At 40.3% G+C, this 23,810-nt stretch overlaps 3 protein-coding genes across 3 annotated transcripts; 2 read left to right on the forward strand and 1 right to left on the reverse strand.

The window, feature by feature from the left end:
- Window positions 1-435: 435 nt before the first annotated feature.
- On the forward strand, window positions 436-8,363 carry NAPEPLD (N-acyl phosphatidylethanolamine phospholipase D). Its single transcript, XM_053464261.1, has 5 exons — window positions 436-659; window positions 4,095-4,401; window positions 4,774-5,420; window positions 6,478-6,592; window positions 7,773-8,363. Exons 1-5 carry the CDS (start codon window positions 439-441, stop codon window positions 7,911-7,913), a joined length of 1,431 nt encoding a protein of 476 aa, XP_053320236.1. The 5' UTR covers window positions 436-438; the 3' UTR covers window positions 7,914-8,363.
- A 3,715-nt stretch (window positions 8,364-12,078) lies between these two features.
- On the reverse strand, window positions 12,079-17,870 carry ARMC10 (armadillo repeat containing 10). The gene is made up of 6 exons (XM_053464266.1): window positions 17,483-17,870; window positions 15,157-15,308; window positions 14,371-14,505; window positions 13,520-13,696; window positions 12,963-13,034; window positions 12,079-12,609 (listed from the first exon to the last, which is right to left on the reverse strand). The coding sequence occupies exons 1-6, from the start codon at window positions 17,685-17,687 to the stop codon at window positions 12,361-12,363; spliced, it is 990 nt and encodes a 329-aa protein (XP_053320241.1). The 5' UTR covers window positions 17,688-17,870; the 3' UTR covers window positions 12,079-12,360.
- Window positions 17,871-17,997: 127 nt separating this feature from the next.
- Window positions 17,998-21,988, forward strand: SRP19 (signal recognition particle 19). Its single transcript, XM_053464269.1, has 6 exons — window positions 17,998-18,087; window positions 19,612-19,695; window positions 19,896-19,971; window positions 20,596-20,667; window positions 20,750-20,861; window positions 21,271-21,988. The coding sequence occupies exons 2-6, from the start codon at window positions 19,658-19,660 to the stop codon at window positions 21,399-21,401; spliced, it is 429 nt and encodes a 142-aa protein (XP_053320244.1). The 5' UTR covers window positions 17,998-18,087; window positions 19,612-19,657; the 3' UTR covers window positions 21,402-21,988.
- The last annotated feature ends 1,822 nt before the right edge of the window (window positions 21,989-23,810 follow it).

Genomic DNA, 23,810 nt, shown 5'->3' on the forward strand with positions numbered 1-23,810 from the left:
GGGCGTGTTGAACTGCAGCTTCTCCTAAAGCGAAGTGTATATTTAAAACAGTTTGAAGAATGCATATTAAAGCAGTTACAAAGTACATGAGCATGTATTCTTCCCTGGAACCCTGGAGTGAAACGATTTGGGTGACATCAGCCATTTCCCCGAGGACACATACCGTATATGACCAGCACATGTGCCGTAAAGTGTTGTAAAAGCGGTATGATTATAGCCACTATCAAACTATAATAGAATTCATGGTAATATGTATTGCAATTTAAAATGGTTCAAGCACTCGGGTGACAATCACCTGCCGCTCGGACAATATGGCCGCCTATCTCCGCCCCCCTGAGCTCACCCCTAGCAGCCCCGGGCGCTATCAGGATGCTCGGTGTATGTGTGCCCGGTAATTGCCCCTCCCCCCGGCGTGTATGAGGGTGGGCCCTTAGTGACATGGTGGTGAGGTACTGCTGCACAGCGCTTCGGAGCTGCCTGCATTCGCTGGCCGCGCCAATCGGGAAAGTCCGTGACAGCCATCGCTGTTATACGAGCAGACCTCGTACCGAGCCGTGCCTTGGACACGGAGACAGCATCCAGGGGAGTCAGCGGCAGGGAGACACAAGCCAGGCCATGGAAAACGACCAGCGTGCACCAGAGGACGAGCCGGGAGCGAGGTGAGCAGTGTCTGCGCTGGTCACATCAGCCCAGCCGGGTGGGTACGGGCTAACGGTCGCGGGAGCATGATGTACGGGTAGTGCGAGGTGCCAATGTTCTGCAAGCGGCGAACAGCGCAGGATCACCTGAGGATGAGACCAAATACCGCTGTATGTGATAGAAGTCAGGATTCACCCCGCTGGTCCCAGACGTAGTTTGTCAGCTAATGGCCTGTGTGAAAGCAGGTTCCCCAATAATACTCACCCTAACTTAACACAAAGCACCGTGAGGCTGTACCGGGAACACGTAAGATGATTGTATGATGTGCTCTACTACTTCTTTAGTCATCAGAACCCAGCAGTGCTCTTGAAATAACTATCTATAACTGTACACACAGGTATGTGCAATTATTTTTATCATTTAAGCGCCAACAAATTATGCAGCACTGTACAATTTAAACTGAACAGTTTATAAATTGTTAATAAACTATGTCACTTAGAGAGGGGTTTATTCACTAAAGGGAGAGTATGTTGGAGAGTTGTGCTTTAACCCCCTCAATTCACTATACATGACGAAGGGCCATCCGTAGCAAATTTCTCCAGCAAGAAGGATTGAGCTGGCCCCGTATAATGCATAGTTCAATGGGCGAGAAGACATCCCAGTGGTTTAACTACGCAGGATACTGGCCAAGCTCTTCCTGCATCGTTAGCTCACAGGGGTTGGAGATTCCTAAAGTGAAGTCAAGGAACTTTAGTGAATAGACCCCAAAGTGATGTCATAGTCTACGTCCTAGCTCTTTCTAACCAGACCTCGAAAAAAAAAAAAATTTCTCCTTGTTCTGTGCAATATTGCATTGTTTGCCCTGTAAACAGGTAACTCAACACCTTTTGGTATTTGCTGTCAAGTCTTGGTTAGAACATGGTAGTGGGGGAGGGGGTTGTCCAGCGGCAAGCATTATTCTTTCTATAATAAGCTCCTATCTAAAAAAAACAAAGTGCTGAGGGATGAGAACCAATTATTCAGGCCTCAGAGTTAAGGCACGGCTTTATGGAAAGGATGTTCTTTCTAGAAAGCATGTTGAGAATTTCGTGTGAGATTGAGCTTGGCACCTGATGTGGAACGGGGAGAATCCAGCATTGTTGTGTTTTGATGCCGGTCTGGCGGGTTTCAGAAGAGTTTGGTTGGTACGGGAGGAATTTGCAATGACACAACGGGCTATTTTAAAGAATGCTTTGCTTATCCAGAGCCCTTAAACCAGTCTGGATTCTGCATGGCTTTAAACCCCTCAAGGACAACCCGTTGTCCTTAAACCCATTAATGACAATGCATTGTGAGCCCGTACATGTACAGCTTTGTCAGGTTAATGCTTCATTTGAAGGAACGTAGGTGTTTCCGGACAGACCGTTGTGAGAAGGTGAATACATGGAAAGGGGTAGTTCCACCGCAGCATGTATATTTTGGTGTGCTGAATCAAGCAGTGCAAACATTATGGCTTGTTCTACAACGAGTAAACACCGCCGCCTCCGATCAGACCTCCGTCCCGTCTCCTGATTGTTGTTTGCATGGAAGCAAATGAAGTCATCCAGATAGACGACTCCAGGCAGATAATATACCGTAACACTTATATTGATGGGATCAGCAGACTGGTCATTGAATGAGCTATTATATTATCATAGTATGTTTACTGTTGGTATACACTGTAGGTATGTACCTGTGCTCTGCAAAGGTGTGCATCGTTCAGTAAGGTAACGGCTATTTAACAGAGACTAGATAGTGTTCTTATTTGAGCAAGCACTTCCAATTTCTTTAAATTGTAAAGTTTAAAGGGGTGGTTGTTGTGGTATGGATACAGATGTTTACTCAGTAGTGTACGTAGTGCTGTGTTCTTAGGTGCCTATGCAAGCGTCAGGTGAATGGACAGATAACCTGGAGCTTTCCATGGGTGTTGTTCCCTTCCTGTGCGCATGCTGCTGGATTGTCTGTCTGCACTGTGCTCCAGCATTAATACTCCCAGCCGATATCCTCTGCTGGTGTCACATGCCCCTTCCATGTGTATCTGGCCACATTTTCACCAATACATGGCTTCATTCAAGGGTTGTAAGATGCAATTTGCTGTCTCTGAATTTACGTGATGCCAGTCTTTAGTGTTGCTGGGGACTTCCAGGTAGCAAGGAGAAGGCAGAAGAGTTCCAGTGGTGGGTACTAGTGTGTAAAATTAACAAAGATAAAGCATAAGGATTTATGATCAAGCACTTCTTATGTCTTGTGTGTCAACTCCATTGAATTGTACGTTACTAAGAAAAATAACCAATCGCTCCTCATGCACAAAAAGCCTACAAAGAAGTGCAGGAGCTCATGCTAGAGCTACAAATAATATTAGAACATAACTAGTTTTGTAAGTGGGGATATATTATATTAAAAAAAAAAAATTCTACAACTACTGATGCAAGCTATATCCACACTCTGGTTAGAGAGAAAGCGAGCAGATCCAGAGACAGTGTTTGGTTGGGAGCCAGCAGACTTCTTCATGACCTTTTATTTATAGTGTGGATAGTGGTCTGAGTCAGGCTCTGAAAACCTTCTAGTAAACGCTGTAGCGTGCAAACAGGAAGCACGGTGGCTTTGAAGACACTTCTGGTATTTCGCTCTAAAACTAAAAGCAAACTGACAAAGGTCAAAGTTCTTAATGTACAGTATGTGCAACAACAATATGTGTTGTCTTTCATAATCGGACTGTTGGCATTTAACAAGGCTTTTATTTGCTGAATGGCTTCGTCTGTAAGGGAATACAGTTTTAGCATAACCTAATTAAAACTACACTATATGGGGCACCTTGACCATTACACCAACAGGTACTTTGATAACATTCCATTCTAAATGCATAGACATTAATATGTATTTGCCCCCCCCTTTTTGCAGCTGTAACAGATTGACACACAACGCACACACCCCCCACTTTAACACCATACATGTATACATACACACAGCCACCCTAACACCACATGCACATATAAACATTCATGCATACTCTAACACCATGCATTATACACACAATCTAAAACCTTGGGCATATATCCATACACAGATTCACTCTCACTGATAATCACATTATACAAACTGTACTGTTGGTCCCGACCCATTACATGATGTCATGGGCCACAGTGATAATAGGAACTATGTATTTTTATATGTACCTTATTAAAGACTAACATGTCTCTCAAACATACTTTCAAATGCAGAATTTGTCCCTATTCTAAACAAAAGATATTGGGACTAGAACCAGACATGTGCAATGTGGCACCATGAAATATGGGGCTGCTTGGTGTTGTGGTATATCGGTGAAGCCATATTAGGTCCTGTGTGGCTGTATCAGCAGCGCCAGATGTGATGTCCCTACATAATCCCACTTGTTTACCAACTTATTGTCCACTGAACCGTGTCAATTTAACTTTTAGACTGCTTAATGCAATGGAAGAAAGTGACAACAATGAGTGCTCAACATCTGGCAACCAGTACCCAAAAGAGACTGTGCGTAAGCGTCAGAACTCTACACGCAGCTCCAGGAGTAGTGATTCATCCCGATCATCAAGGAAAAGCTTTAAGTTGGATGCTCGATTAGAAGAAGATGTTACCAAATCAGTAAGAGGAACGAACGGCAGATTCATAAACCCGTGGCAGACTTGGAAATCGCCTACATTGCGGCATGTGCTGAAATGGTCCATAACAGAAAAGGACAACAGCAGTGTTCCCACCACAAAGGAGGTAAATACGTTATCATTATGTTTTAACAACAAAACTTTTTATTTTTTATTTTGGGTATGTAATGTCCCTTTCTCCAGACCTTACTATGACCATTTGGCATTGGTAAACCCAGCCCCTCTCATCACATTCATACGCATTGTGTATATTACCAAGAGTGTGTGTTGAATATCCATCATGCATCATTGTGCACAAATTAGAACCTTCAAATAGGGCAGTCCTATAGAAATTTAAGACTGAATTCCATTCTTAATCACAGTTTATGGGTTGCGATGTAATTCATTATGTGAACAGCTGAGCTAGGGTTTTTAGTTTTTTTTGTTTATTTTTACCGTTTTGACAACAAAAGTTTTAAAAGTGCCTTTTCTTTGACAGCTGCTTGATAAGGAGCTTCCAATAATTGAACCGTATTTCATTAAGCAACCTGAACTTGCTGGAACGATGAAGAATGGATTACGAGTCACATGGTTAGGTCACGCATCAGTCATGGTGGAAATGGATGACTTGATATTTCTAACAGATCCCATATTTAGTCAACGAGCATCGCCCATTAGCTTTGCAGGTCCAAAGCGTTTTCGAGGGCCTCCTTGCACAATAGAGAAGCTTCCAAAGATTGATGCTGTTGTAATCAGCCACAACCATTATGACCACTTGGATTACAACACCGTATTAAAACTTAATGAGCGCTTTGGCACTGAACTCAGGTGGTTTGTCCCGCTGGGTCTCCTGAACTGGATGCAGAGCTGTGGATGTGAAAATGTAATTGAGTTGGACTGGTGGGAACAGAACTGCGTCCCTGGACATGACGAGGTGACTTTTGTTTTTACACCCTGTCAGCACTGGTGCAAAAGGACACCTTTTGATGACAACAAAGTACTGTGGGGTAGTTGGTCGGTCCTGGGACCTTCAAATCGCTTCTTTTTTGCAGGAGACACAGGTTATTGTGCTGCTTTTGAAGAGATTGGTAAGAGATACGGGCCTTTTGATGTTGCTGCTATTCCAATTGGAGCTTATGAGCCAAGGTACGTGTTTCCTTTGGATGGTAATGTAAAATTGTAATAGTAGTTACGCCAATGTAAAATGACCCAGGTGCAATATTTAACGTGTTGTTGTATTTACCTAATTTTTAGACCTGATGAGGAATGGATGAGTATTATGTCCTGAATTCTGTATATTGTGTGTGTGTGTGTGTATATATGATAATATTTAAGATGTAGCACCAGCAGGTTCTACTGGACTGTACAATGAGCTACACAATGACAAATTTACATTAACTAAAAAAAAGGCAGAAGGCGTGAAACAACTTGCGCATCTTCTCCAATTGAGAATTGAATTAATTTGCAAGTAGAGAGTGTTTTATATAGTTTTTCTTCTTTACGGTTGTCCTTGTTATTGGTGCTGTTCATATCTGTTCAAAATATCTATCTTTTTCTTTTGTATCACCTATACCAACATGTGCATGCTTTTCTTGTTTGGTTACAATTAGGTCTAATCACTAAAGCGAGAGATTCACAAGAGTTTGCTGGAGAGTTGTTTCAACTATTCGACTTCATTATACATTATGAAGAGCCAACTATAATTCACTGTTTAATATGTTTATTTCTTTAGTCTCCTTACACATGGAATTTATATGGCTCAACCCTTCTTCTCGAATATGTCTGCCAGTGTTGGCTATTCATCATTAATGGGCATTGTGAGGGTTTTGAAACCACAACTCTCCTGCAAACTCTTCTTTAGCGAATATACCTTAAGATGTTTAATTATTTGTTACTGGTTTAATAACCGATTTAAAAAAAAATAAAAAAAAAATACAAGTGGTTTCCAATCGCTGCACACACTGTCCATCAGTAAATGAGCTACAGAGCAGTAATTAAACGGTTTGTTGCTTTGCGGAGTGGTGCAAATATATTGTCTTTTAACTGTGTGTAGCATGTCACTACATAATAAGGGACCATCAAATGCCCATCAAATGCTACTTGACATGGCAATTCCCGTGTTCTTGTCTGCTGTAAATTGTTTGCATTTACAAGTGCAAATGAAAATCTGTTATCTGCCGTAACATTTTAAATGTTTTATTAGGTGGTTCATGAAGAGCCAGCATATTGATCCAGAAGAAGCCGTCAGAGTTCATGCTGATGTTCGTGCAAAGAAATCGGTTGCAATACACTGGGGAACTTTTGCGTTAGCTAATGAGGTACGTCCAAATTGCCATATTTATCGCATCGATGCTAGGTAGGTGCTAGACTTGTGCAAATGGATCACAGTGTCGATGATTTTTTGTTTGGTTTTGGTCCATTTGTTTTCGGCCGAGAAATTTGGTTTCCTGCCAGTTCGTTTCAGGCATAAACTATTTTTACATTCGGAAACAAAATTACCGTATTGGCTCGATTATAGGCCGCACCCGAGTATAGGCCGCACCCTAGAAGTTAGGTTAGAAAAATTGTAATTTAAAGTGTAATAGATATGCTGCCACTCTGTGTGTGTCCCCCTGAGACATGATGCCACTCTGTGTGTCCCCCCGAGATGTGCCCCCCCCCCTAGACTTACCAGTGCAGACTCCCAGACTCTTGCAGGGCGGACAGGGGACATCTATTCTACGCAGAACGCGTATACAACTTCCGGTGCCGGCACTTCTGCCGTGGGAAGTGCTGGCAAGGAAGATTGTTAAAGCACATCGCGTAGTTGTTCACCGGCGAGCGTAAACAACCTCTGCTGCCGGCATGTCTGCACGATGTGCTTTAACAATCTCCCTTGCCGGGACTACCCCCCATGGGAATTCCCGGCAAGGGAGATTGTTAAAGAACATCGAGCAGACGTGCCACTGCTGGTGAACGTCTGCACGATGCGCTTAGACAGTCTCCCATGCCGGCACCCCCCCTGCGGAAAGTGCTGGCAGGGGAGGCTGTCTGAGCGTATCAGAGAGTAGGATGCAGGCCTATATTCGGGCAAACACTGTAATTGTCATCCTTCCCTGCCTACTGCTTCCGTGTCTCTGTGTCTCACAGCTCTGCTTCTGATCTCTTCCTTCTTCCGCTTCTGGGGACAGCTCCCCCTCATGTGATTGGAGGAATGGGGGAGAGGGTGTGCCTAGAGGCTCCGCTCTTTTTGCCTGGGGTAACCTCATGGCAAATGGCAGAGCTTCCTCTGCATCCTCTTCCCTGTTTGGAGGAATGGCCCTTATATGCCCAGGTTCTGTGTGTATGTATGCTGTCGTGTGTGTGTGTGTGTGTGTGTGTGTGTGTGTGTGTGTGTGTGTGTGGGGGGGGGGGGTTGGAATGCTTTTTTTATTTTATCATCTCTTTAAGCCATTATTGTCTTAATGCAAGTAAATGTAAAGAAGTTAAATTGCATGGTTATTCTTATTAATTTATCAGCACTACCTGGATCCACCAATCAAACTGAATGAAGCGCTCCAGAGCTATGGACTGAACTCAGAGGACTTTGTCGTTCTAAATCATGGCGAATCAAGACTTTTTAATGTCGATGATACAGAATATGCATCTGAAGAAGAATAAGTCTGAGCTTCAGCGTAGTAAAACGTGGTACGATCAGGTTTGAGAGGTGTGCTGGCTCAACTTTTAGTTGTGGGGGGGGGGAAATCTATATACTGGTCTAACGTTTTAACACTTGGTTGCGTTTTTTACTTGTGATATTAAAAGCAGAAAAGTCTTCCAAAATATGTGTGGAATGAAGCACATAGCTAGTTGCACACTTTGCTTGTGAAAATGATGATGAAATTGTGCTTTTAGTTGATCATGTGCCTTTTTTTGTTTTTAAAGTGTCAGGAATCTAATTTAGCATACCATCTGCTCATGTAATATTTCCCTTTTATGTCTCATGAGTTTACACACGGTATAGAAAAACAAAATGGTTTTAGAGGCTGGGGTCTATTTCATGTTGCTTTTAATGTCTTAGCTGCTATTAAACTCCCACAGCTATGTACAGTGCTAAAAAAGAAAAATAGAAAAAAGTATTCAGTATGACTTGCCAAATATTTGGTGTAGAGGCCAATGAAAAATGTAAGTTTACTTTTTTGGCACTATATTAACCCCTTAAGGACAATGGGTTGTCCTTAAACCCATTAACAATGCATTGTGAGCCCGTGCATGTACGAGCTTTATCATGAAGGGGTTAAACAAGTAGTAGGCAGAAAACATTAAGAGCCAAGGTTCCTGGGATATTCTACAAACCTTATGGTACTAAATTGTAATTCTACTAATAAATGGCAGGTATTAAAGACTGAATTCAAATTCATTATCCCACCTTTAATTTGTATATGGAGAGTGCCTTTTAGACCTTGCTAGACCACACTATTATAAATCAAGTACTTAAAATATGGTTTAGTCGGTTTAGCTAAGTTGATGCAGCTATATATGAAATGTGTAACTGTTAATTATATCAAAGCTGTTCTTTTCACACCAAATGTGTGAAAGGGATGTAAGTACTGTTTAGAGAATTTTAAAATTACCATAAATGCTAAAATTGTTGGCCTTAGTAATTATAAAAAATTATATTTATATTTACTAATTATAGTATAAAAGATTCCAGTGTGGGTTATTTTTTTAGGGGATACTACCAAACTACTTACCAAAAGAAAGATCGATTTACCAGAAATGCAAGCATGAATATGGATTTTGGTATATATGCCTAACAATATTGTATCACATTCCTGGTGCTATTACCGTAAGATGCCCACAATATTAATAGGTTTTTTTTGTTTTGTTTTTTTTTATCCTAAATTCTTTCAGATCACACCAAAATGTATAATTAAAAATGAGATATTATACCACACAATAGTCAAGATATTATTTATTGTGAAAACACAAATCTACAAAATCTAATATGATCAGTGCAGCGCAAAAGATTAAAAAGTCTTCAAAGCATGTCAATTATAATAGTATGACATAAAATGCTGTGTATAGATCTTTAATAGATGCAAATAATGTTATACTTCATTTTTGGGTTATTGGCAACAATCATGTAAACCATCATGTAATAATGAAATATACTATTTCTCCAAAGAAGGGTTAAGGCTTCTATGGTGAGAAAAAAAAACAAAATGCACATTAATTCGGAATAATAAAACACCATTACATTTACTACCTCTTGTTGCTGTGGTCCAAGTGGTTCCGTGTTCCTATAAATCCAGGTTCAGTGGAAAGAAAAAGAACTTAAAATTGGTAACTGTCATTCCAATTAGCCAGGAAAATATAGTAAATAAAAGATTGTTAAATGATCAAAGTAATTATGAGATAATCCAAAAAAATTCAGGAGCCCCATTTTTATATATATATATACTTACATACACACCTCCTTTGTCTAAACAAACTCTTAAAGACGGCAATCTCTGCTGTTGATTGAAATACTCCAATCAGAAAGTTTTTAGCATATTTGTGTATGTATTGCCATTTTTCTACCGCTAAGTAATATTGCAAGCATGATCTTGGTGTTAAAGGAACATGTTAAGGTGCTAATGTGTATCACTAGCATGGACTATACTTCAGGTTTGTGTATAAATGGTTTTGCACAATAAAGCTACTTCTGGTAATCTGTGGATGGATTTTCTGGGTTTTAGTCTGTTTGCCAAGGCCTTCCTGTGTGGGTCCATTCAGACAATACTACAGTAGCAGCTTATTTACCAGAACAAGGAGGAACTCAATCAAGTTCCCTGGGAAAGTTATGCGCAAAACTCATGGCTTGGTCAGAAAAACAAATGATCAGCAGCACTTTGCAGGCCATCCCATTATCTTGGCAGACCGGTTGAGCAGGAGCTCTCCCAAAGAGACTGGGAGCTCAGCAACAGATTTTTTTCGTAGAGATCACCCAAAAAGCATTGCTGCCCATTTCTACTAGAGCTGTTGTCGCTTTATGGATGGAGACCGCAGCTGCCTCACCTGACCAGATTTGTAGAGCCTCCACCTGGTCATCTCTACGCACCTTCTCAAAACATTACAGGCGAAACATCCTGGAAGCTGAGGATGCTGCAGGCAGTAGTAAAGCACTCTCCCCAACCTTCTTAAATTACCATGCTTTGTCCCTAAGGTATGCTGCTTTCAAAGACAAAATTTCTTACCGTAAATGTATTCTCCCTGACACCAAGTAGCAGCACTTGGTGCTCCTTGGCAAACTTCACGCATACAGCAATGGTAAATTGGAGAGCAGCGCCTTCCTCTGTGGTGTCCTCCCATGGACTCCATGCATGTTCAATGTTTTGCATAAGGTAGACTCATGAACAGAGATTTATCCAAGTCCATTGATTCCTTCAAACCTTTAGCAGTTACACTAGGATTCTCTTTTTTTTTTTTTTTACCTCATTGGGTGTACTGCAATGTGCCCTTGGAGTAATCTTCCAACTCATACTGTGAATGTTTGAATGATGTATTCAATATGGACAAGCATAAAGGTGGTCTCCTATAGAACCTGAGGAAATTTGCTAAAACGTATCAACGTCTTAACATCTGTAGATTGCCACAGAGTTCTTGGCCGTTGTTGCGGTTCTTATTGGCTGCACTGGTTCGCAGAGAGATTAGCGCTAGAGCTGCTCTTGGGGAAAACATAGAAAAACAGAATGCTAGGCCCATCTAGTCTGTCTGTTTTCCTTATGTAAAGACTCAGACTTTAATTAGTCCTTGGTCTTGTCTTAGGCATATGGCTATGCTGATTCTATCCTAGGTATTTGTAAATGTTCTCCCTGTATTAACATCTACTACTCAGTAAAGTAAAACTTACTTAAATCTCCTAATAAATCTCACCACAGGGGACTGCAAAGAACATGATACGACAGCCAGCCAGCCAACAAATTTAGGAGCCAACTTTAAATAATACTGGATTGGGGGTTTTGGGAGTAACCCAAAATGAGAGGTTTGGGCCTTTAAATATTTACTTTTTCCCTGTCTTGAAACTTTGTTTCTCACTCTATTCCCTCTGATGTACCCTGCACCAATCAGGGCTCCATAGTTTTGCACTGCTGATCTCAATCTCTCAGCTGATGGGGAAGCAATCAGAGATCCCAGGAGGGTCTAGATAGACACTGCTTGGTCTTCTATCCTGAAGGGTAATTAGGGTGTTTAATATTAAACAAGAAAATAAGTAAAAACATTTTTTGTTATTTATGGTCAACTGACATGCCAGGGTCTCGTGCCTCACAGTAGTCGTGAAACAGAAACCATGGTCTGTGCTTCAGAAGTGGTTGGGCCACAGTGGATACCAGGTCCTCAATCTTCTTCTGAGGCTGCACTCCTACAAGGTGACATGCGGCCCCTTCCTTCCCTCCCAGACTGAAGCCTAAGGCCGGATCTTCTAGGATCTCTCCAAAGAGGAGACCTACTGAAGTCTTCAAGAAGGAGTGGCCTCCAAAAGGCACAGCCCACTCCTCCCACCAAGACAGAGTCTTCTTCGAGAACCCGGCTCCACTGTGGCGTTTTCAGCGTAAAACCTTGTGAGGTGAATTCAAAATTCACATGTGCTCAAACTAAACAGTTTCTCCGTGATATAGGTTTCTGATGCACTTGACAGCATGGAACATCAAAAGGTTTTAAAGGAGTTAAATTTAGTAGAGCCTCCATTGCAAATGCATATACACTTGCTCCTTCCCCCACCCTACAGCCAATTTCAATGCAAAATCAGCCAATAAGCCTCAATCGTCCATTGGTTGCTAAAGTGATCAAATACTTTTCAAAATTTGCACCAGAAGTACTTTATATACAACTCTACTGATACTAGTAAAACAAATGATTCAACACCAATAAAAGTGCAGTCATATTTTATCCAGCATATCTATATTATGGGAACATTAAATGGTGACTGAGGTAGTGTTACATAAACAATGGAAGCATGTCATATTTAACCATAAAAGCCCTCAGATTTATCCGATTCAATTCACACCTAACCTGGTATGATGCAATTAAATAAAAAATGATCAGAATGAAAAGCTACTGACTGACACTACATTCAGAAGTTATGTTACAGAAGTGTAGCTACTTTTTCTTTTACTTCCATGTCTGGGTGTTGTAATAAAAGCCACAGATTCTTCTTAAACGGTGCCTCGTCTCCAAACAGCAGATTAAAAAGAGATTTTTCATCATAATCATGACATCCAAGGTGGCGCGCGTCTTTCACATTATCATATAAATTTGCAGCAAAAGTCAACGCTCTGAGAAGAATGTCTTCTTTCACACTGCTGCTGAACAAAGCATCCAGTGACTGCGGAGCCTTTAAGGATTCAACAAAACAAAATGTATTAGTAGGAACCTGTTACGACAGCACAAGTACGAAGGGTTATTTATTAAAGAGTGTTTTAGGAGAATTAAAGAGAGCGTAAACATCCCATTGCCTATGCACTAGGCCAAATGGGTTCAATTAGTGAAATCCTGTGATTAAACAATCCATTATGCAGGGTAGCTTGTGTAACATGTTTAAAAGAAATGTTGGATCTGCAATATAGTATCTTCTATACAATATGTTTGCATATTTCACAAAATGCTAAATATTGGCAGTGCTTTAAGTATAATTATGGCTAGAAGAAGTGAAATGCCATAAATATCCAATATGAATGCATGTCTTACCTCACTCTGCAGTAGGCATGTAGCCATTGAAGGATTTGCAGACAGGTTCACTAAAATCTTTAATACATGGATCTGAAAAAGATGCATTATCAGTGGATTAAGCTGCCAGAGCAGCTATCCCCTATCATACACATTCATATGTCACTGAGAAACGATTGTAGTCTACAAACAACATCAACCAACCTGAAATGGTGCTTTACTAAATATTAGAACATGGAGGACTGAATAAACCAATGTCACTTTACAGTAACTGATTTTGTGTTTCAGCGTTTATAAAGAAATATCATGTAGAATGAAATTCCAATTCTGTTAAACATGATTGATCTGTAGCTGCCAGATGAGTAATACCATGATTCCTACTTAACACAGGCATTGCACAAAACACATTCTGAGGATAGATGAAATAGCAGGGCCTAGGTAAATTAGGTTTCCCAGAAAAAAAAACATGTTTCAAACGAAATAAAGGGGTTTGCTTTTTGGAAATGCATATTGTTTTAGTGCTGTTACTATAAACTGGGGGAAGGTGAGGTGAAGATGCACAAAGTAATCTTGCCTACCTGAGTATCTGCATTGCCCTCTACTAGTAGATGAAGAAAGAACGGAATATAATCGGTCATCCTGTCTTGATAATTATTGGTCACAGACATATTGATTAACAGCCTTAGACCAGACAACTGTAATTGGGAATTAACTTCCACTGAAGACAAGGTCACATAGGTCACAGCAATGAAATCCTGAGGGGAAAAGAGCAACAAGCTTTAGACATTTGTGTAAAAGAACTTATATACCGTACTTACCGGCGTATTACACGCACCGGCGTATAACACGCACCCTCGCCGGAACCGGAAGTGCGGGAGACGCGGCTGCAGATCGTGCAGCACAGAAAGTTATCGGCGTATAACACGCAGGTAGGGTTTAAACTTATTTTTTTTAGATATAAAAGTGCGTGTTATACGCCGATAAATACGGTAATTATTGTAAAAATGCTGATTTTTTATGTTTGGACCCTTACATAATGAGTAGATTGGGACTGTGTGGTTCATGAGCATAAATATAATAATTACTCACATGACCTGGGCACATCCTCACTTTCCCCATTGCCTTTAGCCTGCTCTACTTGCTTGCAGCTGAGCTAAGCTAAGCTGATGTATATTTATGCTTATGAACCGTTGGTATTGCCACAACTACACAGAATGTGCTTTAGAAGTGACAGTTCTACAGATACATTTTAATATTTAAAGGATTAAGTGTCAGTCTTAAACATACTACGCTTTTCAGATCAATGTACGTCTCCTGGTTTTTAGTCACATTTCTTTAAAAATGCTTTATTTGTAGTCCAAAACGCAGTCTATGTTTTACCAGCGTGCAGGCATAGAATTATTACTAAAAACTAATGAAATAGAATCACCTTGATAAGTTCTTGATTGCATACATTCACACTCAAGTTGGAGAGTGCATTTAAAGCATTAGTCTGTATTTGTGGACTGTGGTCAGAAAGTGCAGCTCCAATAATTTCAATGCCATTCAAATTTCGGATGATATCCTAAAGAAAATAAGACATAATAAAAATATTACAATAGTTGCAGGGAACCACACGTACAACATACTGCGGAAGGCTTCAAGAAATTGCAAGTTGGAATCCCCCAATAACCTTATGGCACCAGTGAGCAAACATATAGCTGAACACTATAGAGAAATTAGTGGACTTCATCAAAGTCAAACTTTGTAGGATTCGGTACCCAGTTGGAACTAGCTCACTAGATGATGAAAAGATGACATTTCAATCTTGTATTTAAAAAAAATGTAAATCAAGAACACAAATGATGTGGTGCCTTAATGCATACATGTGATGTTACAGATTAGTGTTTTAAAGAGATAACATCACTGAGCACATAATCCCAGTGTCACTAAGTACAATATAGGAGTATCTGTGATGAAGCATTCATTTAATTATTGTTCTGAACCACAGCCGCATATTGCTTCAATCCCAATACACATTGAACATGGAAATATTTCTGCTTATTAAAATTGCATTTAAATTCACTTAAAAAAAAACAGAACCAAGCCATGACAATTGAGATATTTTGTTAATGTTCCCCAATCGGTGATTTAGTTGTGACTTTTTGTATTGGGCTCCTGAGGCTGCTCTGCTCACTGCAGTTACAGGAGTCTTACACGAGTATATTTGACTTACTTGATTTACAGAGAAGGCCGCACTGTTAGCCAGGGTAATTAAGGCCTGTTCTCGGAGGCAAGAGTCAGAACTGGCACCAACGATTTCTAGGAGTCTTTCAAAATGGTAAGGTTCAAGATTACTGGAAGGGTTTGCAATATTTTCTGGCTGAGCTGGAAATATTAAGCAAACAGTACAAATGTCAGTGCAACTTATAAAAACAACATAAAAACTGGTAGTTTCTAAAGACAACTTTAAGAGAAAGGCAATGCCTAACCTCTATAGCACACCTGGAACAATCCCTAAAGTATCTTCGACACAGGTATCCATAGGGTGGGATCCTTCATTATTCCTAAAATCTGACCATTCCTTCCATGCTTTGGAATAATCCTTAGATAATTGTTTAACAATCTACTTTTCTGGGCAAAGGTAAATCCCTTATGCTGTCCGGTACTTTTAGGCTCTCTCTGCCCAAGGTGCCAAGCTACTGAAAACATGACAGGGAATCAACAATAGAAGTACAATAAAAGCCGAAGAACATTAATAACATGTTATGTGCAAAATCTATTCCGGTTAATCCCCCAAATCACCTCATGTTATCCCAATTCAACAGAATCCTCATATTATCCAGCTCCTTACCACAGATTTACATTCCACTGCAAAATAAATCTAGTAAAATCATTTTTTTTTGCCCATGCTTGCTCTCCTCCAGCTTGTAACCATTTTGTCACAACCCATTTTCCTTGCCAATAGATGCCAAATCCGTGGGAACCAGTTCCATCGGTGAAGTACCGTATTTTATTATTTTTTGCCTTATATAGTGCCATCAAATAACGTTGCGCTATACAACTGTTATGTAACATAACAATTTGACTTACAGAAACAACATGTGAGGAGGGCCCTGCGCGAACAAGCTTACAATCTAGAGCTCTCCAGAGAAGTTATCCTCAAATACACTCTGCCAAATTGCAGAGTTCCCAAACTTTTAAATGCTCCCAAGCCTGAGCTGCATCCAAACCCGGCAAGCCCTTCAAAAGCTCTGCTAAAGAACCACCTCACCCAATGTATCCATATTACCATATTTGCTCGATTATAAAACAACCCCCCCCCAAAATCTGAATGTTAATTTATGAAAAAAAAGAAAAAGCCTGAATATAAGACGACCCTATAGGAAAAAAGTTTTACCAGTAAATGTTAATTCATGTAAACTATGTGAACATTTTTTTTTTTTATAAGAGCTATGATTGAGAATATTTCCTTTTTTTTTTTTTTAAACTGTCCCCCCAGTTACGCACATCTGCCCCCAAGCTTGCCACTCTGCCCCAGAAATGCCTTATACCCACTATATGCCACTGTGCCCCATGATATGCCTTTTAACCTTCTAAATGCCACAGTGCCCCATCATATGCCTTTTGACCTCCTATGTGCCACTCTGCCCCAGAAATGCCTTATACCCCCTATATGCCACTGTGCCCCATGCCTTTTGACCCCCTATGTGCCACTCTGCCTCCAGAATTGCCTTATACCCCTATATGCCACTCTGGCATTTAGGGGGTTAAAAGGCATATTATGGGGCATACTTCCGCTGCAGCCGGGAGGAGGTGCGGTTAGCGGCGGGGGTTGTCTGCCTCCATTGCGCAGACCTCCTTGTCCAACTGATGTTCCAGAGTGCTGCTAATGCTTAGCCTATGGGACAGCCAGAGTTTTGTGTCCATACCCATTGTCCATCTGCACAAAACTGTCCTCTGAAGATGACCCCTCTTCTTATCAAGACATTTTCGTTGGGAAAGTGAAAAGGGCCTCTTCTGGCAAATTACTTGTTTTCTTGTGTGTTGCCGGTTGAGGACATCATCATGACTCGATTGTCCCTCTTTGTCTTCTTCGTGAAGCAGCCTCACCGCTACCTGTTTATGATCAAGTTCTCATCTCACTCATGCACTCCAGCTTGTAGGATGAGGGGGCAGATTGCCTCAGCTAGTCCTCGCTGCCTGTTTGCAAAGCTTGTTCAGCTTCCCAAAATCACAGTCCAGTACAGACACATGATTCGCTTTGGTCACAACCTGACCAGCACTGTGCACTTATTTCATATCTCCCAATCTCCACGGACAGGTGGAGTTGGGAGGCAGCGCGTCACTTGCACTACTCTGCACGCACACAATTCTCAGACACTGGAGAATGAAATTGGGGCAGTGGAATTGTGATCCTAATTCCCGCCAAGCTCCACCTCCATCCTGAGAAGCAGAGGAAGAGCTCCGTGGGATAGAGTGGCAAAATGTGCACTGTTTGGAGGCATGTAATTTAGGACAGTCTACTCTATTGTTTTACCATATCATATGCATAATCATACCTGGACCATTGTGGGAGAAACTGGACAAGACAGCAATCTCAGACACCTTGTCAACGAGTTTGCTGTGCTTCCGCTCTTTATTCTTTCTAGGCTCCTTCTTTTTCTTCTCTTTATTAGGAAACGTCACCCTATAAAATAAGTAGCACACGGCGGCACCGACAGCCAGGTACAGCGCTTGTCTCATGACTGTCCCGCCTGAAAGCATGCTCAAACAGATGGAGTTTTACCGCTAAATTATTAACCTTGACAGTAAAGGTTCATTATTGTGCATACAGGGAACTGACAGCATAATACCGAAAAACTACCCCCGAGCACAGAAAACACGACATACAACAGCCCTTCGGAAACTTTCGGCAACTACAAGTCATAGCATCACGTGACTGCGTTCAGGCGACACGTATGTAGTCAGAGCGTTTCTATTGGGTAAGTACGTCCATTTTGTTTACGTAATCTCGTCACATCCAACCAATCACTTGCTAGCAGACCCAAAAGGAGGCTTGGAACGCTAAATTTCTAATTGGCTGCTGGGGAGTTGCTCTCTGCGGCCTGCTTCCGCTTCGGGAATTGTGCTCTCCGGAAAGTGTAGTCAGCAGCTAGAAATTGAGGTATGGATAACGGGCAATCTTTTTATTGTTAGCGGTGTTCTGGGTAATAAGGCTGGGGTTTCATTGACGGTTACAGTGTACACAAGGCGAGTTTCACGTATCAGGGATGATTCTAAGTAATAATTTACCTGCATTTCATTCAAACCATCGGGGGTTAAGAAACCATTCTGCCCAGTTAAACAGGCATGGTTTTAGTGGTCAGAACGGGCTAGCCGAGCACGTCCTGTTCTCAGAGGGTTTGCTAGTTCGATATAAACCGTGTCATAGAAAATTAGCTAACGTTGGGACCAATATGCTATTATTACAGGTGCTTTCTGCCCATGTGTCATTGCAGGGCACCTATCTGGCATTGCGGGGCATTGAGATGGTGTTGCTAAGTATATTAAATTACCAAAATTAGCAGCCCTAAGTAAAGCTGGTTTAGATTAAACATGAATGCTTAGTACTACTCTAGATTGTAAGCTTGTGAACAGAGCCATCTTTTTACCTAATGTAAATTCTAGTTTTTCAGACCCTTTGAATGTATCTAATGTAAGAAGCGCTTTATCCCTATGGGCAGCGTTGGCATATGCCCTGGGGCAGTTATTAAAAGGGCCAGTGATGTTTGACGTGTTACCTCGTTTTCAATGTACGAACAAAGGAGTCTCATAAACCTTGAAATTAGAAATCCGCATGGAGGAAGGTACTGGGTAGTAAAACCCTAAGTTATGCTTCCTGGATAAGAAAACGTAACAACCGGGTGAATACTCTGAAAAAGTTCTAAATACTCACTAACTATATGCATGTAGTGAAGCTGCTATATAGAAAACAATGCTGTGGGGCAGCAAACAAAACGTTTTAACTATTAAAAGTATTAATGAAAGTTACGTTTTCTGTTCCGTTATAGGAATTTCTTCAATTTTAGTTTTAAGCCATTTTTTTTATTTGTGTGCCATGTTCTATTCTTCTAAGTAACTTTCATATTAGACATTGGGGGATGCTATTAAATAATATATCAAGGCCTCATATTCGAATCATCCTTCCAATGCAAAGTTAGGAGTAGAAGATTTTGGCTGTATTAGTTTTATTTGAAACGTAAACTTGTGGAGCAGGCTCCCAGCAGAAGCGGTAGCGTAAGTGAATTTAAACATGCATAGGTTAAGCATATGGCTATCCCGAATCTTACAAGAGACCAAAGACTGATTAAGCTTTGAGTCTCTAAAGCAGGGAATGAGCCAAAATGGTATTTCTCTGTCATCAAATGCTGTTTCTGTTTTCTTATTGTTAATCTGTTATCTATAGACATTCTCTGAAGTTGGATTTTATTTCTTTTAATTTTCAATATAATGTCTCAAAATCGTATAGAAATACAGTGCTATGTAATGCCATTCATTGAATGGCGTATCCTGATATTGTAGGGAACCGGAAAATGTGAGAAATATGCTTATACATTAAATATCAGCTTGGAATAATGTAATTATAGCATGACCAAGATATGGACTGACTATATACAGTAATTAATCAGCATTTTTTTTTCTGCTACAGGAGAACAGTTGAGTTATGCACCTGTGACTGAGAAGGTACAGGAATCATGGCAGACTTGACCAAACTCCACACGGACCCATCCAGGTACATACTAATGGAAATGTGCTGTACGTGTGCTACAAGCCACATATGTTTTAGCCATTTGTAAGAAAAACATTAGTAAAGAGACACAAAACATTGATGAACAATAACCGATTTAACTTTAATTAATTAATTAATCAACTGTAGCTACTTACAGTTCACTGTGGCTGAAATGTGCACTAACCGGGGCATTTTCTCACCAGGTTTATTTGCATTTATCCAGCTTATATCAATAACAAGAAAACAGTTGCCGAAGGGAGAAGGATACCTATTGAAAAGGTCAGCAAACCAGAGTTTCTTACGATATGTAACATTTCATGATTATTTTAATTACACTTTAGCAGTTAATGGGCACTTTTGCAAACATGTCCACTCCACGAAATTAATAGTATGTGGAGCACTGTGCTGCAATCGACACTCATGTCTCAGTCTCTATTGTCTCTCTGTTTGATAATTAGGAACTGTGTTGCAGGCAACGTAGCAAATGTATTTTTAATGATTTTATTGTATATGATAGTATACCTGTTTGTTGTAGAGTAACTGGATATGCAACAAAAAAAGCTTTAAAAATATCTTGTATGGGAGAACAGCAGCATACTGCATAATACACTGCATAATACACTGCATTTAAAACACCCGGAGCTGCCATGCTGCATTCTGAATGATTTTGATGTAGCAAATGCCTTATTTCCGTACTGTGACACTGTTTGTTGATTCATATAACACAGTTATATTCTCCATGTAGTTGGAAATGAATGTTGGTCACACCATAGAGGATGGCAGAAAGTGTCCAGATATATCTGATAGGAACACCTTCTCCTTGTTCTTCTCCACAACGAGTGTGATGGAGTAACCCAGATCATAGCATCTATGTTATTCACCCGTAGCTTTGTTTTCATCCAGGCTGTGCAGAATCCAACATGTTCCGAGATTGCAGACGTGTGCCGTGCCAACAAGTTGCAAGTTGTTGTAGAGGTAATGATTTAATTTCTTTGATTAGTTGTCCAGTGATTCATAATCCAGTTGTGTTGAATTTTGAATCTTTTCTCCACCACAGGCAGATAAAATGTACACACGTGAGTTGAACCGAGACGTCCAGTTCAGAGGCAGAGTGCGCGTGCAGTTGAAGAACGAGGATGGGACACCATGTGTGGACAAACTTACATCAAGTAAAGCTCTGGATGGGGTGGTTGTTTGTGTTTTCTTTGTTGTCTCTACAAAATCAGGAAGGGAAGCACCTGGCACATTAAATGTGCAACTTTATTTTCTGTAGCAAGTTCTCACAAGACCAGTTTGAAATGGTTCAGTTTCACATTGTGGTGGAATGCTTCATCTCAGAGTCAGCCACAAAAAACAGCTTCACACGAAAATGTCTGCAAGCTGATAATAAATGTTTCAGTACCGCTGGACACACTATATACGGATTAGATGTAAGTTTATTGCGTTTCCAATATATGAAGAAATGGTGTTTACTAGCCCTGGCTGCAGTACTTCAGCTATAGCCTGCTAGTAAACGAGGTTTGCATTTGTTCGGTGCTTTGTCTGTGGTTTAATTATTTTTGCTTCTTTTCTTTTAAGGGAAAGCTGTAATGCTCCGAGTAGCAGAAGACATCCCAAAACTAAAGACCAGAACTCAAAAATCAGGAGGCAGCGACCAAAATGTGCCTCAAGGTGATGGTGGCAAGAAAAGCAAAAAGAAGAAGAAATAATTGACCTGAGTAAATGCAAGACTGGTCCACATTAAGAATGATGCTAAAAGATAGGGAGCTGAACTGACCATTTACCGTTATCATGCAAGCTAAGCTCCCCCCCCCCAAGAATAGTAGTATTTTTTTATTTTTGTTTCTCCATACTGGAATACAACACAACCTTTATCTCAAGTTGTAAATTGTTTGTATCACACAAAATATAGCAGGTAAACCCCTGCAGGCATAGGTGTTTCATGATGGGCCACAGTATTGATTTTTAGTATCTAGGACATACCTTTATTAATAAAAATATTTGTACAGCAGTTCATGTACTGTATCGATAATGGGGAAGGAGCTTTGTTTTCTAATAAACTGGTTCCCATAACCTCCCATGAACGGCAGTGAAGCTGCAAATATGTAGTGATTGATGCAATTTTTTTTTCCCCAATGATTGAAGGGAACAGAAATGAGCGCTCTCATAAGAAACCTGGTTGTCTGTACTGTCATTTAAGCTGCTAAAAGTGTCAGGATAAGTTTATTTGTATTACATCTGGTGCATTTTTCCATATGTTGTAATTAAAGGCATTTCAGTTATATCCTATAAAAAATGGGAAGCCCTGTAGTGTTCTTTAAATACCTTCATTTATAGGTATTAGTGACCGATTTGGGGTTTGGAGAGTTTCGTATAATTTTATGACCTTGCTTTGCAGCAGTACAGTAACTTGTTACAGGGATCACAGAATCTTCCTGGCATAAACCTCTTATTTGATGGAGGCAGTTTGTGTAGATAATGTCCCAAGTTTATTCACAACCTGTTCTAACAATGTTGTCGCCCCCCCCCACACGAACGAGCGCATGGCAGTTGCGACTATTCTACTCACCTGTTAAACTGCATAATGAAGGACAAAGAATGTTTCTTAGCAATGCATAAGGGGATTTGTGGAAAGACAATTCACTGATTTAACTATACGCTATGGAGGGCCAGCCCTTCTTGCATCAGGATCGCACCAGGCCTGGCCATAACACGCTCACCATACTTTGCCTGAAAACTCTCACTTTAGTAGATAAATCTATAACTCATGCAGTTCTTAGGTCAGTCTGTCAGTCTGTCCATGTGTATAATCTACAATATCTATGTACCTCTTGTTCTATTTGGCCCCTGGACAAACCACTCTGTCCTTATCTATTTCCTTTTTAATTGTAGTCACAAAAAGTAAACATATTGTTCTGCAAAACAGTTCCTTATTTTAGTGTTTTGTTTAAAGGCAGGAATGCCCTTGTTAATGGCTATGATGACCAGACCACTTTACAAACTTTGCGCCATAATCATTTCTTATGAAGAACTCCAACATTTTTACCGTTGCTTAATCTAAATAGAAACAATAGTGGGATTCTCTTACTTTGCATTTCAAGATATAATGGTTTACTATTTGTATAATCATAGACTTCAAATATAATTTCATTTAATAGCTTTTCAGAGCCACTACTTTCCTCTAAACAATGAATGTAATAGTACATGGCTGGTTGTTGTCTTTGCAGTTCACTATCTGGCCAGCAGGGGTTGCAGTTACATTATGCAATCACCACCCTGTATTTGTCATAGAATAACTAATATATCCATGTAATAATAGAACAAGGAAGCACATTGTGCATTCTATACTGGGCATGTGTGTCTCAGTGCTCAAAGAATTTACTTTACAAGTGCTTCATGATGTCACTGTGACATCACTCAATAAACCTGATCAGCGTCTGTATGAATTTCATCACAGAGAAGATGGGGGGAGGTGGAATGGCCTTCCTGCAAATTCCTACAAATGAATATAGTGAAGGAATTTAATCATGCTTGGGATATGTGTAGTGCAATGCCAAGGACCCAGTTAGAAAACAGACACATAGTAGTTCTTAGCTGACAAATTCTGTGTTGCTATTAATGTACACATGTACCCCTGCATTGGGTAAAAGATAACCAAGCATTGGCAAGTTTGGATTAGAAGGCGAAGGGATTTAACTCAACCCTAACATTATAACGCTTTTATGCTGTCACAAATATTACAATACAAACATTTTAGCAGAATTTCTACCTGAAAATTAGGCTGAGATATTAAAAATGTAATAGGAGATGGCAGTAACTGTGTGTCCAACCTTATTGAAAAAAATATTTTTTTTTGTACGCTATTAATTAACAAGCGCAGGTTACACTGAAAGTGTTTGAAATTCTGAACGGAAGTTAGGCATTCCCTTCCAGTGTTGTGAAAGCATCCTGCAGAATAGCAATCAAACGTTAAATGAAACATTAAAATAAAAATACATACGTACAAATGTAAAGGGACCCCAGTGATGTCATCAGGGATTCCCTATAGTTACAAGAAAGATCTCTGGTGACATCACTGGAGCATTTTTTCTACATTGTTTTATACAAACTAATGTCAT

Source organism: Spea bombifrons, chromosome 4 (assembly GCF_027358695.1).
Source record: "Spea bombifrons isolate aSpeBom1 chromosome 4, aSpeBom1.2.pri, whole genome shotgun sequence".
NCBI classification, from domain to species: domain Eukaryota; kingdom Metazoa; phylum Chordata; class Amphibia; order Anura; family Pelobatidae; genus Spea; species Spea bombifrons.

Coding starts and splice junctions, on each gene's coding strand:
- NAPEPLD (XM_053464261.1), top strand. CDS start 439: ATGGTGGTGAGGTACTGCTGCACAGCGCTTCGGAGCTGCCTGCATTCG. Junction 660..4,094: donor GAGGACGAGCCGGGAGCGAG/GTGAGCAGTGTC, acceptor TTTAACTTTTAG/ACTGCTTAATGCAATGGAAG. Junction 6,593..7,772: donor CTTTTGCGTTAGCTAATGAG/GTACGTCCAAAT, acceptor TTAATTTATCAG/CACTACCTGGATCCACCAAT.
- ARMC10 (XM_053464266.1), bottom strand. CDS start 17,687: ATGCTTTCAGGCGGGACAGTCATGAGACAAGCGCTGTACCTGGCTGTC. Junction 13,697..14,370: donor GCAATCAAGAACTTATCAAG/GTGATTCTATTT, acceptor TTTTCCCCTCAG/GATTTCATTGCTGTGACCTA. Junction 13,035..13,519: donor AGGGCAATGCAGATACTCAG/GTAGGCAAGATT, acceptor CATCTTTTTCAG/ATCCATGTATTAAAGATTTT.
- SRP19 (XM_053464269.1), top strand. CDS start 19,658: ATGGCAGACTTGACCAAACTCCACACGGACCCATCCAG. Junction 19,696..19,895: donor CTCCACACGGACCCATCCAG/GTACATACTAAT, acceptor TTTTCTCACCAG/GTTTATTTGCATTTATCCAG. Junction 19,972..20,595: donor GAAGGATACCTATTGAAAAG/GTCAGCAAACCA, acceptor GTTTTCATCCAG/GCTGTGCAGAATCCAACATG.